At 39.6% G+C, this 16,274-nt stretch overlaps 1 protein-coding gene across 2 annotated transcripts in view; it reads right to left on the reverse strand.

The window, feature by feature from the left end:
• Positions 1 to 276: 276 nt before the first annotated feature.
• Positions 277 to 16,274, reverse strand: part of LOC124185093 (formin-J-like) — an 88,786-nt gene continuing 72,788 nt past the window's right edge. For both annotated transcript variants that reach the window (XM_046575498.1, XM_046575497.1), the window contains exons 3-7: positions 7,111 to 7,612; positions 4,956 to 5,228; positions 3,860 to 4,010; positions 3,502 to 3,721; positions 277 to 3,415 (exon numbers count right to left, since the gene is read on the reverse strand). In XM_046575498.1, coding sequence (XP_046431454.1) covers positions 1,223 to 3,415; positions 3,502 to 3,721; positions 3,860 to 4,010; positions 4,956 to 5,228; positions 7,111 to 7,612 — 3,339 coding nt within the window. In that variant the 3' untranslated portion in view covers positions 277 to 1,222. The remainder of the gene's footprint in view (positions 3,416 to 3,501; positions 3,722 to 3,859; positions 4,011 to 4,955; positions 5,229 to 7,110; positions 7,613 to 16,274) is intronic.

Consider the following 16,274-nt stretch of genomic DNA (forward strand, 5'->3'; position numbering starts at 1 on the left):
ATCTACTCTAGTCGGTACATTGAAAATCAACTAACTTAAACACAATTGTAATAATGATAATAATCATAGTGATAATAATAATTATAATAATTAAAGAACGAGAAACTTGCACCTCACGAGTTCCGCATTGTTAAAGGAGGCTATGGCCACCGTTATCAATTGTATCATATCACATTACGCGTTTGAAAATTGTTAAAAAATTAAAAAAGAAAAGAACATAAAATAGTGGAAATTTCATAGTTCGCGGTAGTTGCCATTTCTCTTTTTTCTGACACATTCAAGAAAAAAAGGCCGAATAACTACTGATAATACTTCATTCAACCTTTTTATCACAGGGTTTTTAAACTGAAAAACACTATTTAAACTCTGACATACCAAAAAAAAAAAAACTAACAAAAAAAACAATAAATTCAACTTGTTAGATTTCCGCCAATCACAGACTACTCTAAAAATACACCTCGACGAAAAACTACTTTTTCTTTTTAATCCAATTTCGTAACCAGATCTTGTTTAGCAAAAAGCAAGAGAAATCAAAATGTGTTTCGCTATCATTTGTAATGCAAATATTGCAGAAGTATTGAAGAAACTTGGCGAATGAATTATACACGATCGATCAGAGGCGGACAAAGCCAGTACCACTTAATCTAAGCCATGTATCTTCAAAAAGTTTACATTTTTTTCTCACCTGCTGTCCTTGCAGGAATAAAATGGTATTGGCTACAATTGACACATTGATCAATTCCATGGTAACGCAGAGCGGTCATTTACGTTTCACACACCTTTTGTATGAAACATGATCACTGCAATCTTTGTCATAGAATTGATTATCGTCGGTGTTGAAAACCTTTTGTAATACAACGCCAGTAACAAGCCTCCCTGCACTATCATTTCACCAAGCATATTACAAACGATAATGAACGTTCTTCTGTTCAAAAATATTAATTACAGTAATGACGCGGGTAACAAATTGACTTATTAAATACATACGCGAGTTGGATAAAAAAAAAAAAAAAACACTTTAAAGAACAATAACTGTAGCTCTGTCTCTTGGATGTGCAGAGCAATGCAGTTATTTCATCCATTGATATGGATTAGAAAAAAAAGTCAAAACAAGAATGGAGAAACACAGGTGAGAAAAAATCTCGGATTCTTTAAGAACAGTACAGTTTCACTCTCTTCTCGACAAAACAGGAGAGCATCTATCTTTTGGAGATCCCTGGGATTATTTTGATGTCGGGACAGTGGGCTGTCCTGCCATCGCCAGTCTTGCGGGTTGATCAAGGAATTCCTTATAATAGGCGCTCAATTCAGGAGGAAAAAACGTTGCTGACGGATGTATCGGTAATGGAAACACACCGTTATAAAGTGCAGAATAATACATTGGGTCTAGCATGGGTAAGAACTTTCCGTGATTAGGTAACTGTGAGAGAAAAGCTGAATTAGGTGGCATAGGTGGTAAGGGATGGAAATTGGAAGCGGAATGTCTTTGCTGCGCTTCTCCTTGTCTTTCGCACTGTTCTTGCTGCTGTTGCTGCTGCTGATGTTGCTGTTGCTGTGTTTGTGGCTGCGGCTGTTGTTGGCCTATCATGCATCTTTCACTTTCGTTTATCCTACAATGCTCTTTCGGTGCTTCGGACTTTCTTCGATCCGCAACGAGTTGTTGCAATGTATTTCTAGCGTATGGCGAGTTGGCAATGTTATTTAGATGATTGAGGCTCGGTACGTTTGGGATATTAGGTATTTTGGGTATCACCATGTGATTTGGCTTCCTCGGTGTGTACGGAGACACCGCCTCATTTCTGACAGGATATTTACCATTAACATGTTGTTGTCTCCTATGTTGAGGAGAAATGCTATTCTTTACATGTTGAATCTGCTGTGATATGTGCTGATGCTGTTGTTGTTGCTGTGTCACTGCAGGCTGAGATTTCTGTTGACTGGGATTAACTAGCGTGATTTCTAGGTTGTTGGACACCATGGTTCTCGAGTCAAGCATGTTCGGATAACTGATAGTTTTTTTTGGTGTTTCCAATTGCGCTTTTTCCGTATTCTTTATATCTAAATTGAGCGGATTGGGTCTCGGGACAATCGGAACTCTAACAATCTCTAAACTAGGTCTAGAAAACGCTGGCTTTTCCTGAGCTCGTCGAGTCAGGTCCAAGACATCCGACGAATTATTCACCACATTATTTTGCGGAAGCATAACGGGCACAGGCTGATACTTATTAGGCATCAAAATTTCCTTGGGATTTCCGTACACCATTTTCTCACTGTGAGAAAATATTGATCGAGATTGCGTCACTTTCGGTGGTGGTATTCTTCCGTTCGGCGGCTGTTGACCCGCGAATATATGCCCATTGTTATTCGAGGGAGTGACGTTTGCGTTAGCGTACAATTGTAGCAGCGTTGAGTTGTTGGAACTCCCAAGATTTATCACCCTGCTGTTGACAACATTGTTATTGCTCATAGAAGTATTGTTGTTCGTAGGTTGTTTAGGCGGCTGCTGCTGCTGCTGCTGCTGCAGTTGTGGATGTATCTGTTGCTGCTGGTGAAGCAACTGTGATTGCAGCTGTTGGTATTGGTGCTGCTGTTGATGTGGGGTATGAACACAAGGCTGAGAACTTTGATTATCTTGAGGCGATGGTAGCATGTGGCTAATGTCTGGAGTTACCGTAACTGAGATTAGCTTAGTGCTAGAATTATTTACTATCGGATTAGCAATGGCGTTAACAGTCTTTTCTTCTATAGGCTTTATCGTGGGATTGTGGACAACGACAGGTGTAATCGTCGCTTGAATAACACTGGGCCTTGACTCTAAGTCAACGGCGGTTACTTCGAGTCCACCTTCCCTCAATATCTCGAGTTTTCGCTTCTTCAAGCTAGGAATGATAATCTTATCTCTACTCGAGTCTGTCTCAGTCTCAAGATCAATTACTTCCGGTGATCTTGGGCTGACTATTGTCTTTTCACCGAACACCGGTATATTTTCCTTTCCCTGTGCCAACAGGGACGTTTGCTTGGGGTCAAGCTTCAGTTCTTTTATATCCTTCTCCGGTGGTGGAGTCAGCGTCACGACCGCCGTAGCATTCGTATTTGCACTATTGACATTGGTGACTGGTAGGCTTGGGGGTGTTGGCGAAGAAGGTACTTGGTGAAATATTAACGGGCTGTTTAACTGTCTTTCCAAAACGCTCTGACCGTCATTCGGTGTTGTCGGAGGCGGTGTTGTGGGCGTTGTTACAGGCGTGTTGGAAGACGGCGGTGGACTCGGTAGTTGGCTAGATTGGCTGCTAGGTGTTACTGTGTTTGCTATTATTGTATTTAGCGATTTAAGCCGTTCAGGTTTCACCCTTACGCTACGTAGCGAGGAGATTTTTCCAACTTCTGCCTTCGGTTTTTCCCCAGGAAGAATTGGCTGTAAGAATAATAACATTTTTTTTAATGCATTGCATGCAAGTTGAAAGTGAAGTGGGTCCATTCAACAAATAATTTATAACTTACCGTTGAAAGTATTGACTGCAAAGGTGGAGTGTCTGTCGGCGAAGTTGGAGTACTCGTGGTGGTCGTGTAAGTTTGTGTCGTTTGTGAAGGACTTGGTAATTCTGATTCTTGTTTAACTTCAGCTTCTTCGGACATGCTACTAGTTTTCGACCGCCTGCCATGCGCTGGTCTGATTTTTATCTCTTCTCCTCGCTGATGCCGTTCGAAAGGTAATAACAGCCTGTTGGCATTTACAATAAGCATAACATACAAAAATTGAAATCAGTAACCACCGATTACACATTAACAAATACTGAATGTTCATTTTACAAAAGAACACCATTCTCTTTTCGTCAAAGTTCCATATAATTTATGTTACCTTTCGTAATGTCTCCTGGTTATGGTGGCAGCGCTGGTCGATCCTGTGTTTCCACCAATTTCGTCGTAAATCGACTTCCACAATCTTCCAGCACTGACAGACTCGTATCCGCCCAGATTTCGAACTTTTGTGTAAAATAAGAACAAATCGACTGTTGAAAAAGAGAAAGAAAATCTCATTAGATTAAATTCAATTCAAATTCCTGATTCTTTTTTGTCAACCACACCAAACTAGTAGAAACGATTTTATTTTCTGAAAGTTTCTCCTCCATCCTCCAAGTTATTACAATCTGTTTCAGGAAGTACGGTAGGGTAGGTGCTTATATGCATGTGTAATCAACATAAACCTTGTTTCTGATTACGCCTACGTTCTGTGGTCAAGTTATTAGTCTTGGAAGGAAAAAAAAATGCCTGCTCGATAAATGTACCGCAAAACTTTGCTCGGCAATGAATAATTTGTTGCACGGGAGATGATAACGATAAAAAGTATTACTCATATAATTCGACAACTTGACGTGTACGGGTAATAGATACACATTCCCTTGTTTTAAATTAAATTTTATAAAACGCCAACATTTTTTAACGAGTAATTTCAAATTCACAATAATATACAATCAATTGGATTGGCATTAATTATTCTACTAGTTACAGATCAGAACGATAATTAACTATAAGAGCAGAGAGACGAAGAGTAAAAACGAAGAACAAGGACAAGTATAAAAACAATAAGCTTTCAAATAATAAACATTCAAACGGTATTTCAATATTACAACGTTGGGAGTGCGAAAATAACCGAAAAGGAGTTAATATTCATTAGCATTTGTCACACTCAGGACAGCAGCAATAAAGTTTATACGACCTCAGCGGGTCACGCGGATTTAATCGGGCGCAAAGGCGTCGACCGTCGCGTCGGCCGTCGCCGCGTGCCTCTCCGTACATATATACCGATAAATATTACACGTTTCGCAGGCCTGTCTATAGGTGCACAAATGTGTATCAATTTTACATTAGATATTCCTTTCTTTAATAAAAATATTTAATCATGGATTTGATTCGTTCGTTAATTCGGACCTGCATATTATTACGCAGATACTTACTTTGTTTGTATCCCAGCAGCGGCATCTTCCCGACCGGCGTTCCCCGGGAGTTCATGAAGGTTTGAACGTCAGATATGAACCTCTTCTCCTCACCGCTGGCCTTCCGTTCGCTTCTTCGCACCCCGGACGAAGGTGGTCGCAGTCCAGGGACTATACTAGCGGAAACTGTCTTCGAGGTTGAGGCGACCGAAGCCTCACTCTCGTTGCTCGACTCTCCCGGTGACGTGCTGCGTTTTTTTCGTTTTCTTCGAGGCCTCCCTTTCAGCTTGGGCGCTAAAATTCGAGAGGAAAAATAACGGTACAAAAAAAATGTATAACAATATCAAATAAAAGTATACACCTACGCCGTTACCTAATGTCGTTTGTTTCGGCTTATAAACCGCATTTCCGCATTTCTCTACATATATCGCAACACGCGATGCGCGTGTTTAGAATGTTCGGTGCAAAAAATTCCGGTAGCATTTTCATCGTACGTACATGAAAATACATACATACGTTGGGACGTTGCGAATTGGAACGTTATATTACAATGTATGCAAATTAACGTGAATGTAAAATCCATTATAATACGCGTTTTGACGCGATTCTACCTACACGAGTGGGGTATTATTTTGAAATAGGTAATGCGATAGTCCAGCAGAGATATCCTCATTAAAATCGGCATCGCGTTGCTAGTTTGATCGACGATCGACGATCGGCGATCCACTGAACTGTTCCTGCCTTCCTGGTCCTCGATTTTCGACGTCTTCTCGAACTGTCCGTGGTCAAGTTGGCACGCATGTTCCTACTATCCTCCGACAATGTGTAATGCAGCGACGACCACGCGTAAACAACTAAACGCGCGCCCTGGCTTGATCACGGCCAAATTCAAGCCGTGGACTGACGAGTAAGGGGCGCGAGTCGCGGTTCAGCCGTTCCTACTCCTCGACTCCTGGCGATCGGCATCAAAATCGCCCGAAATAAGGCCCTATAAGAGGGGGGGAGGGGGAGAGATAGAGGCGTAGGGCCGCCTTGCGACTTCAGAACACGAGGCGTCAAAACGCCACGCCGCTTTGTTTACGTTTTGTAAAAGACTTTGTCGGGCCGAACGACGGTCTACATTTACATATTACTCATTTTTCACGGCGTCGTTTTACTCGAATATTTAGTCACAACATAAAACTGTAGCTTTTGCCGCTCTTTTTCAATATTAGAACCAGAAATAACGATCAAGCATTTACAGGAGAGGATAAGATATTGTCGATCATCGACGCGGGATGAGAATTCTATAACGACTTTGCGAGAGTTTCAATTTACAGCGAATTTGCTAATACGAGTCAGGAATTCTCTCATCAACATTCTAATACTTAGGAAATTTCTCTAACAATTTTCTCGAATCTTTTCAAGCACTCTATACTCTGATATGCATATACATACACATACTCAACAGCTTTACTTTCCATTGTGTTACATCGAAGATTTCTATAATAAAACTATAATATATATTATACAAAGAAGTGCAAATTACGAATAGCCGATATAATTGACAAAAGGGTCCTGAATTGAATGAAGACAGACAGATTGCGCTGTTTTCGACAGCCGTCGAAAACAAAGATTTTCAGTCTTCAATGTAAAACTTGACTCTGTTTGAGATTTCAAAGGTGAACGTCGGTCGGTATTTTTTTTTTTTTCTGTGTACTCTTGTTTCTTTTGCTTGCTTTATTTTTTGTCACCATGTTTTGGGTCGGGTCGAGTTTGTTACGCCGTGGGACAATTGAACCCTTATGGCGATAGAGAAACGTAAGAAAATGAAAAATAAAATAAAACAAAGTAACATGGGATAAATAAATCGGGTACAATGGAAATTGACTTTAGAGAGACCGTGGGCTTGAAAATCAATCAATGAATCCTTCCGATTCGTTAAAATCGATTTTAACCAACTCATCGACTTCTACATCGCAAATGTGATTTCGTATCGCAAAGAATCACAGGATATCAAAAAAAATTTATACCATAGATTATAGTTATACAAGTGACTCGCAATGACCTCAGCAAGCTCTACAAATTCCTCGTTATATAAAAGAATATTATTCCAGTAATTGCAGAGCGACAGCGATTAAAAATGTTCTTCACGACTGTCAAATCGACGACTTAATCTCCCGATCGATGCGCTTACCCAAGTGATTGCAGAGTAGCTCGTGGGTCTCGAGGTCGGGGTAGTCGAAGGTGTCCCTGCAGAAGAGAACTCTGGTACCGGGGAGAGCGGTGAACCCTCCGAGAGCTGCGGCGACGGGAGAGCAGAGCCAGGAAGGCTCGGCACCCTCGAGTCGACGAAGAAGGGCCCGATACCTGCAGTATCTGGGGTAGGAAAGGACGACGACGCGGGTCTGGGCGGGTTGCTCGTCGTCGGGGTTCTTCCCGTGGTTACCGTAAAGGCTGCTCTCGTACTCCTTCTGCTGCTTCTCGACGTCCGAGAAGTCTATGCCCGGGTCCGTCAGGACTTGGGGTAACGGCGCGTTGTCCTCCTTCCGAGGACTCGTCTCCCGCGACGACGACGTCGTCGAACCCGGAGGCGAGACGACTTCCCGTCCCCAGGACCATTCCAAGGACGGGGACAACCACGTGACCAAATCGTTTACCCGGACCACGACCTTCTCCGATATTGTCAGCACCTCGTCCTGAAAAAACACAAATCAAATTTATATTCCTTAGTTTAATTGTATATAAAAAATTTCTATTATAATATACAATATTTAGATTCATCGAAATTGAAGCAGCCGGATAAAGAAGACGAAAAGTGTACCAGATATAGATTTTCTTCGTTCCAATTTGTTTATTTTCCAGCAGCAAAATTAAATTAATCTTCCGAAATTCAGCGCGAATAACGGTGTTACAGGTACCTGCAGCCAAGGAAAAAGGCTTCGGTCGATACCTTCTTTGCCGACCGAGCTTTCAACGACCTCTACAGCCCTACGTGATGACGATATCGGCAAGTTCTTTTTACCCTAGCTAGTATCGTGTGAACGCGTAAACTTGTCCACATTCGGCAATAGGTGGAGGAATACTTGCGCTAAAGTAACGAACGAATCACGACTGATAAGATCGAACCTCACGAGCTGAGAAGTCCGGAGAACGATAGAAAATTGAATTTGTTATTTGTTAATGGGTTAGGGAAAATCAAATCTGTTATTTGAACGTTAGAACCTCGGTGGGAACAGCGTGTTTCAATGTCTATACTTAAAATTCTGAGAACGAGTTGAGATAACTAAAGCATTGAACTTTGATTACAAAAGGGAGGATGAAAGAAACAATAAATAAATAAAACTGGAGTTTAAGGTAAGTAAGCGATCATCCCTTCCTTACAGCTCCGGTACCGCAGAGCCTCGTTATATATGATTAATTTATAGCTCTCAGGGAGGGAAAACTTTTCGACAATTTTTCACCCTCTTCTTAGGGGATTCCCCTCCGTCCCCTGAATCAACCCCCATATCCTCATTCTCCGTCTCTCCTCAGTTCTTCTTACTCCTCCCGCTTTCCCGCAACTTTCGTCGACCCCCCGGACTAAATCGATATAGCATAAGAAAGATATCGTCCTTGGGGCAAGTGTTATAAACCTTATAGAACCTCTTTCGGCGAATAAAAGACCAACGAAATTGAGAAGAAAAAGACAAAAAAGGAAAAAAAATTCATCGTTAGTGTTACTTACAAACAAAAGTATTAATTTTTATAATTCTTCCTCAATTCACCCTAATAACGTAATTTTCGTAATAAAAACGAATGCTTATTAATATAGTTTTGCGAGGTGTTTTTTTTCTCTTTTCTTTTTATTGTTTCTCGTCTCGCAAAATTTCGAGGATTCTGACAAATAATTAATACCTTCTCGCCTTCGAACGCGTGTACATATTCTGATTTTTATTTCTACCGCTTTGTTACTCGACGTCAGTTATCCGATCTTCTGGTTTCTTTTCAACGACGTGGAGATACCGGCGGCTTCCCGAGCCGCCAACCCCGTCCATCCCATCTCGGATACGCGGCGTTCTGCCGTTTTCCTTTTAACTTTTCATGCACACGCGTTCTCGTCCTCCCACAATCCCCCATACCATTTCCACTTCTATTTTCCTCTCTTTTCAACCCTGTGTTTCTCTCTGCTGTATGTACGCATATACCGAACCCCTTTCAACCCCTCTTTCTTTCCCCCGGGCGTTCTACCTGACCGTAACTTTTATATAATACATACACACATTAATTCGACTATATATTCGATTATATATATATGCATGAAGTAATGTGTGTGTGTATTATATAAACGCATGTATTTAATACATATATGAGAAATAGCCGAGCATGTAACTGTTAAAAATGGCTAAATTACATAAACATCCATGTAACTATTATCGATATTAATCGATAATTAATTAAAGGGGAGCAGGAATTCGCGTGCAAGGAAATTGTCACTTCTTCAATTACGTGTCTGCACTGTGCATCCGGAGAGGATAATATTATACAAAAAGCCGATTTCCATTATAAATGACCTACGTATACCAGATATATGTAGAATATTTTTACAGCACCGAGCACATATTATGCTCGTGTATAAGAAAGTACGGAACACATACGTACACACATTGTTTGTGGGTCGCCACATGTATTCTCTAAGTCGTACACATAGGCATATTAATTACATATAAATATAGAACCCCTTTTATACGCAACTAGTATACGGGAACATACGTGACAATGAGTTATACTTCATACCAAATGTTACGGCGAGCAAAAATCGAAGAAATTATTTTTAACAACCGCACTCAACTTACAATTAGTATGTACGCATGCACGTATATAGTCCTGATCAGGTGACAATGAGTAATCGAACATATCAATTTCCACTTCCTTTTCTTTTACGAGTTCGACAACATACCCTATATGTAGTATATTTTCAAAATCTTGCACAATTTATTCCCAACACGCGTTGATTCCTCAGAATTTATATTATTATTATTATTGTTATTGTTGCTGTTTCTGTTACAATTATTATTACTAATGGTACTGTTACATACAATCAAATCCAGTCGGACAAAATATCGCCCACAATGCAGCAGCTGCAGGTGCCGCGTGTGTAAATCCCTGAGAGATATTCGCCGTGCATTTATAGGTAGTCGGATATAATATGTACGCACCTATATGTTACACGTCTTTGCCCCCCCCCCCCCCCCCCCCCCTCTCACTCTCTCTCTCTCTCTGCGCGCACGAGTGTGCGTGTGTGTGTATTACGCATGCATACAATGTACATCGCATAGCGCAATAAAGGCAAAAGCGGTTCGTTCGCAATTTCGAACTAGGCATCTATGTACGCTCACATACCGTTACACATACGTGTGTACGTGGATATAACATACGTATTATACGCGTACGTATGCAACGATGATAACAATACCGCATAGCGTTTATATACCGTCGGCAATGGAATGCGTATAATATCTACTAACCCGACGGCGACGCGGTGCAACCGTGTTTATACGCACATGGGTACATACGTATGCATAGATTAAATGACACATTTGGCCACTGGTTAATAGTGTTTGTGAATTGATAGGTTATCGATGTGTGTTTGGTCGGGGCGTCGAGGGAATGAACGCGGGGGTGTGAAAGGGTCGCCATGGCAACACCGGAATACATTTTCAATCTGTTACCACCGATGCTGCACGCCGGCAATCATCCCTACGGTATAGCTGTATGGACAAATACACCTACATATGTATGTATACTTTGTATACAACAACAACAACAACAACAACAACAACAACAACAACAACAACAACAACAACAACAACAACAACAATAATAATATACGGCATACGATACGTACAAACGAAACGTTGACAATTTTTTACAACGTGATATAAGTATGTACAGTAATGTGAAATTTCTGTCTTGCGTCTAATTTTTATCGTACATGTAACGTATAACGCTATGTTTTTTTAATAGTACGGATGAAGAGAAGAAAAAATAAAAAAAAAATAATAAAAAAAAAAAACAACCGACCTGTGGAAAATAATAGAGAACGCTTCGAGATATAGAGAGAGAGAGAGAGAGAGAGAGAGAGAGAGAAAGAAATTTAATTTTCGTAGACGCCGTCGTCGAGGAAAAGATATTCGATGTGTAAATACACGAGATGGGTAATCGGCAAAACCATCAATATCAATATTCATAAACGCCTGTCCCCCTCCTCCCCTCCCCCTTGCCGCGATTATTATCGACTAAGCTTCAATTATGCACCGAACGCCGATGATATTACATAAGCTTTACAACCACGCGGTAAGTTTCATCGAAATTTTATTCATCCTCTTTAAATTGGTAAGATGTTTTGATAAATTTATATACAGACATCGTGATAGAATTATTATCGTATAACCTGTATTCAACAATAATTTTACAAATAAAAAAGGGGAAATAAAAACGATTGCAAATGAATAGGTATACCTAATACGTAATAACGCTGAAAACGTCACGCGAACATTTTGAAATACCGTACTGCTGCACGTATATATACTGCACAGGTTCCGATTATCATTATAATATATGCGAACGCTGCGTTATAACTTCGTTGCATTAATCACTCAACTGTGGCGCAACGCATGTACGTTTTACATATACACGTATATAAAGTACATGGACTAGACGTGTATACAATGTATAAACGTATAAAAATATAATTAAAAACGTCGATATATAATATTATAACTTGGCTCTTGACGTTGTACGTGAAACGCGATTGGAAATAATTTAAAAAAGAGCTGATCAATTATGTATACAAATAATATAAAGTATACTGGACTGCATATTCACATACAGATATAGAATGAAAAGTTGTAAAGCGTTAAAAAAAAAAAAAAAACAAATAAACCAATAACCACGTTACTAATAATGCGTGAGATAAGTGGGTCGACAAAACTGTGGATGTAATTATACGGCAAAAAAAAGGATATAAAAAAGATAGTAAAAAAAAAAAGAAACCGACAACGAGGAGAGGAACAACATCGACTGTACAACTCGTGTATATAATTATCGGTATAAATGCACAAATTCGTGCACACGCATTATAAATCTGTTTAATTATCTGTGCATATGTACGAAGGTTTGCTCGGTTCTTGAGTCGCCTTCGTAAAGGTGGGCATGCACCGTATGTACAAGGATGCATGTATACGCGATACGCTTCGTTTCCTTCTCTTCCTTGCACGTAAAGTGTAGTTAGTTACATACCTACGTACGTATATGCATTTCCCACACAAGCTTAGCAACGTCTCGCACGGCAGTGGCTCTCAGCATTCAAAGTAGACTATTACAGCATCGACAAAAAATTTTATCCGTGTCTTCGGATGACGAAATTTAAATAGTGAAATTAAAATTTTTTTTTTTGTGGTTTGCAAAAAGAAAAACCATACGACCGGTAACCTCGACGGAGGCGAGACGAAGCGGGAAATCAAACAACGAAAGAAAGGATCGATTATCCCGTTTCCGCACTAACGAAGTTGAGATCCCCGGCTGTTAGATATAAATCATTGTTAGATTAAACCCGGGAGTATCTGCGGCAGCGTAGAATGAAATGGAGGGGAGAGCTCGCGTCTTCGGGCAAATATACACCTACGCACACACACGCACACACTATTGTATATGCGAGAGTTGCATCCTATAAAAAGAAACTTCGTGTGCGTAAGGAACGAAACAATGGGAAAAAGGTTTGTGCGAATTTCCGACTTTTGAACAGATCGTGAATTCGAATGGAAAAGAACGAACGAGAAAATAATAATCATAATAATAATTGAAAAGAAAAGGAAAAAAAAAAACAACGAAAAGATACAAGAATTAATTTAAAATATAAGATTACAATCCGTATGATTTTCGTATTAATTTCAGGTATCACGAGGCCGAATTTCGTAACGTTAATAACGTATACAAGCGATGCGTTTTTAAGATAAGATCGTTATTTCGCAGTTTTGGTATTGCCTTGACTTTTTGCTGAAAACTAGCTTGATTGTACTTGGTCAGAAGCATTCGGTAGAGTTTAAAAATAAGAGTGATAAAAAATATTTTCATTTTTCCTTACAATTAATCTTTACCAACTTTGTTATCGTCAGATTTTCTACAGCGTGCTGTTGTGCTTGCTGTTGCACTGGCGATGCGGTATATTTAGTAAATCAATGAAATTTCACAATCACGCTCGTACATACGATATATACCTATAGCCGTGTACGTGTGTATGTGCGCGTTGCACATACGTCTATGATCTATGGATAGATACATATATATGTGTGTGTGTGTGTGTGTGTGTGTGTGTGTGTGTGTGTGTGTGTGTGTGTGTGTGTGTGTGTGTGTGTGTGTGTGTGTGTGTGTGTGTGTGTGTGTGTGTGTGTGTGTGTGTGTGTGTGTGTGTGTGTGTGTGTGTGTGTGTGTGTGTGTGAGAGAGAGAGAGAGAGAGAGAGAGAGAGAGAGAGAGAGAGAGAGAGAGAGAGAGAGAGAGAGAGAGAGAGAGAGAGAGAGAGAGAGAGAGAGAGAGAGAGAGAGAGAGAGAGAGAGAGAGAGAGAGAGAGAGAGAGAGAGAGAGGAGAGAGAGAGAGAGAGAGAGAGAGAGAGAGAGAGAGAGAGAGAGAGAGAGAGAGAGAGAGTGTTGGCGAAATTGAACTCGTACAATCGCTGGTGTAGGTTTGCCGGGCATTTATGTATGTTCGTTGGATTACAGTGATCGATAACAAAGGTGAGGCATAATAATATTGGCGTATAAACGAAAGTATCCCGAATAGCTGCTGCGATGCAGTCGCGCCATTGTTGCATGGTTAAATAATTGTATTATACATATATTGACGACAAAGAGAGCATCGAAATTCCTTTTCTCTCTTTCTCCCGAATCCAAACTGTGCATAATAATAAAAATAATAATAGTAACAACAACAACAACAACAACAACAACAAGAACAACAATAATGATAATAATAACGACAATAATTAATTCGACGAAAAATTGACAACAAGAAGCTCTCGTCGCATAAAGTTTCAAGAACAGAAATGATCTCAAAGGCCGCATCGTAATTCTTCCATTAATTAATTATCTGCGTTCGTGTAGCGGCAATATAGGTACCGATAATCACCGTATTATCGCTAACAATAAGTATAATAGCTTCGGGTAGTGTATCGCGAGTACCTGTTAGTTTACCATTCTATTATCTCGTATATTTTGTTTCCTCTACCTTGTACAAGATGCAAAATTAACGCAAAACACACACCCACACACACACACACCGCGGACTAATTATCAGTTTATATAAATATAGGGAAAGAAGTGTAAAGGTGTCACAGTTTCACGGACAAATAGAAAATGGAATATTAGGAGATGAAAGGAAAGAAAGAACGAAAGGAGCAAATATTTATTATATATATATATATATGTATGTATGTATATGTATATAATACCTACTTCGAGGCAGGCGCGAGACTCGCCCGAGTCCTCTTGATTATTATTACCCTCTTGTATGCGCTTGTAGTATTTTACTGATTATGAGGCGCACAAAAATATACGCACACGTATACGCAACTTATGCTTGTATAATATAATGATATACAGAGGGTAACTGTTGGAACGAAAATAAAAATGTTCAATTATTTCTACGACGATGCGTACGTTTTACGTACACGTACGTCTACCTATACCTATACATGTACACGCGTATGCGTATAAGCTATACACGGAGGGGAGGGTTTATTCCCCCCACCCATTTTCCTTAATTCCTTTTATTTCCCTTCTTCTCTTCTCTCGTTTTCATTTCACCCGAGATATTACAGGCCCGTCGAATTCTTCTCTTAATTACGGATTATATACCCGAGCGGATTTCACGTGGGTATAATATATAAATATATACATATATACACCTATACCTATATATATATACATATTGAACGAAGATTTAAAGAAAAATAAACCAAAAAAAATAAAAAAAAGAGAGAAAAACCCACACTTCCACGAATAACTTCCGAGAATCTTTAATGAGAAAACGTACGTTTTCATTCTAACGTTAAATTTCAATTCAACCTTTAATTTGAATATTCAAAAGATTATTATACGTAAACTCTTTGTTATAAATCTTCGTTTCTTTACAAAATTCCGCCGCTCCGCGTACCTACGAATAATTGTCCTCGATGTAAACACGTACATATTATACCATACATGTTCACGATATGTCTACTTTGCCGAGTCAGCTGACTGACGTGTGAATCGGCACGCGTTGATATACGTGCATCTACATATACATGTATACGTATAATGCATCTACACGGCCCCGAAGGAATTCTGGTCTTCGTTCTTATTGCATACCGGTTTTGCATTTTTAATTCGCTTTTTCTCCCCCGTTGTTCCTTTTGGTTTCTCTCGTCTGTTTGTTTGTTTAAACCTGAAACTCGAAGTGGCTCGAACTATACGCGACTATTATACATGTCTGCACAAAGAGACGGTGCGCGCACTCAACTGTAGTATTTTATGTATACACGCAACTGCGACTGAACGTAACTTAACCTTTCGCGAATAAAAATACGCCGCCTGTCCGCAGCTCAACGTTCCGCAAATTTTTTTATCAGATATGTGTATCAGCGATGGGAAAAAAAAAATCTTATTACAATTATCAAACGATACGTCAGTATGGAATAAAATGAATGCCGAGTGTAATAATCGACAATATTTATCGTTATTACTCTCTTTCATTTCTCTCTCCGATTGTCAGTTAGCCCTGTGTTAAAATTTTCCTACTTGGCGAAAAATTCACTGAACGTGTATAAAACGAAAGTTACCGATCGAAGTGAAAAGTAGAAGAGAAAATTATTACAGTAGAAAGCATAAAGGAAATAAGAACGAATATATCAAAGAAGGAAAGAAAATCGCTCGGAAAATTTCATACTCGTTGCGTAAATCGTGCAGGCTTAGTTGCGTTATCACTGCAGCAAATTACCTGCGTGACGCGACATATACGTATACCGTAGAAATAAAAAAAAACCAAACTAATTTCAACGTACCAATTTTACCTCGCGGTCAGCCAACGCAAATTCTTCCTCCCGTTACACTATACCTACATATTAATAATAACAACAACAACAACAACAATAATAATAATAATAATAATAGTAATAACGTACAAGGAATTATAATTAAACGTATATTATAGTCGACAAACTTTGTGTGCGTATTTATACACGTAAATACACGCTGGATTAACGTGCACCGTGAATTAACGTCATTCTATATTTTATACGTATAATATTATAATCGTTTTCATTATTAGTAGCAACTCGGCGAGAACT

This window comes from Neodiprion fabricii, chromosome 6 (assembly GCF_021155785.1).
Source record: "Neodiprion fabricii isolate iyNeoFabr1 chromosome 6, iyNeoFabr1.1, whole genome shotgun sequence".
NCBI classification, from domain to species: Eukaryota; Metazoa; Arthropoda; class Insecta; order Hymenoptera; family Diprionidae; genus Neodiprion; species Neodiprion fabricii.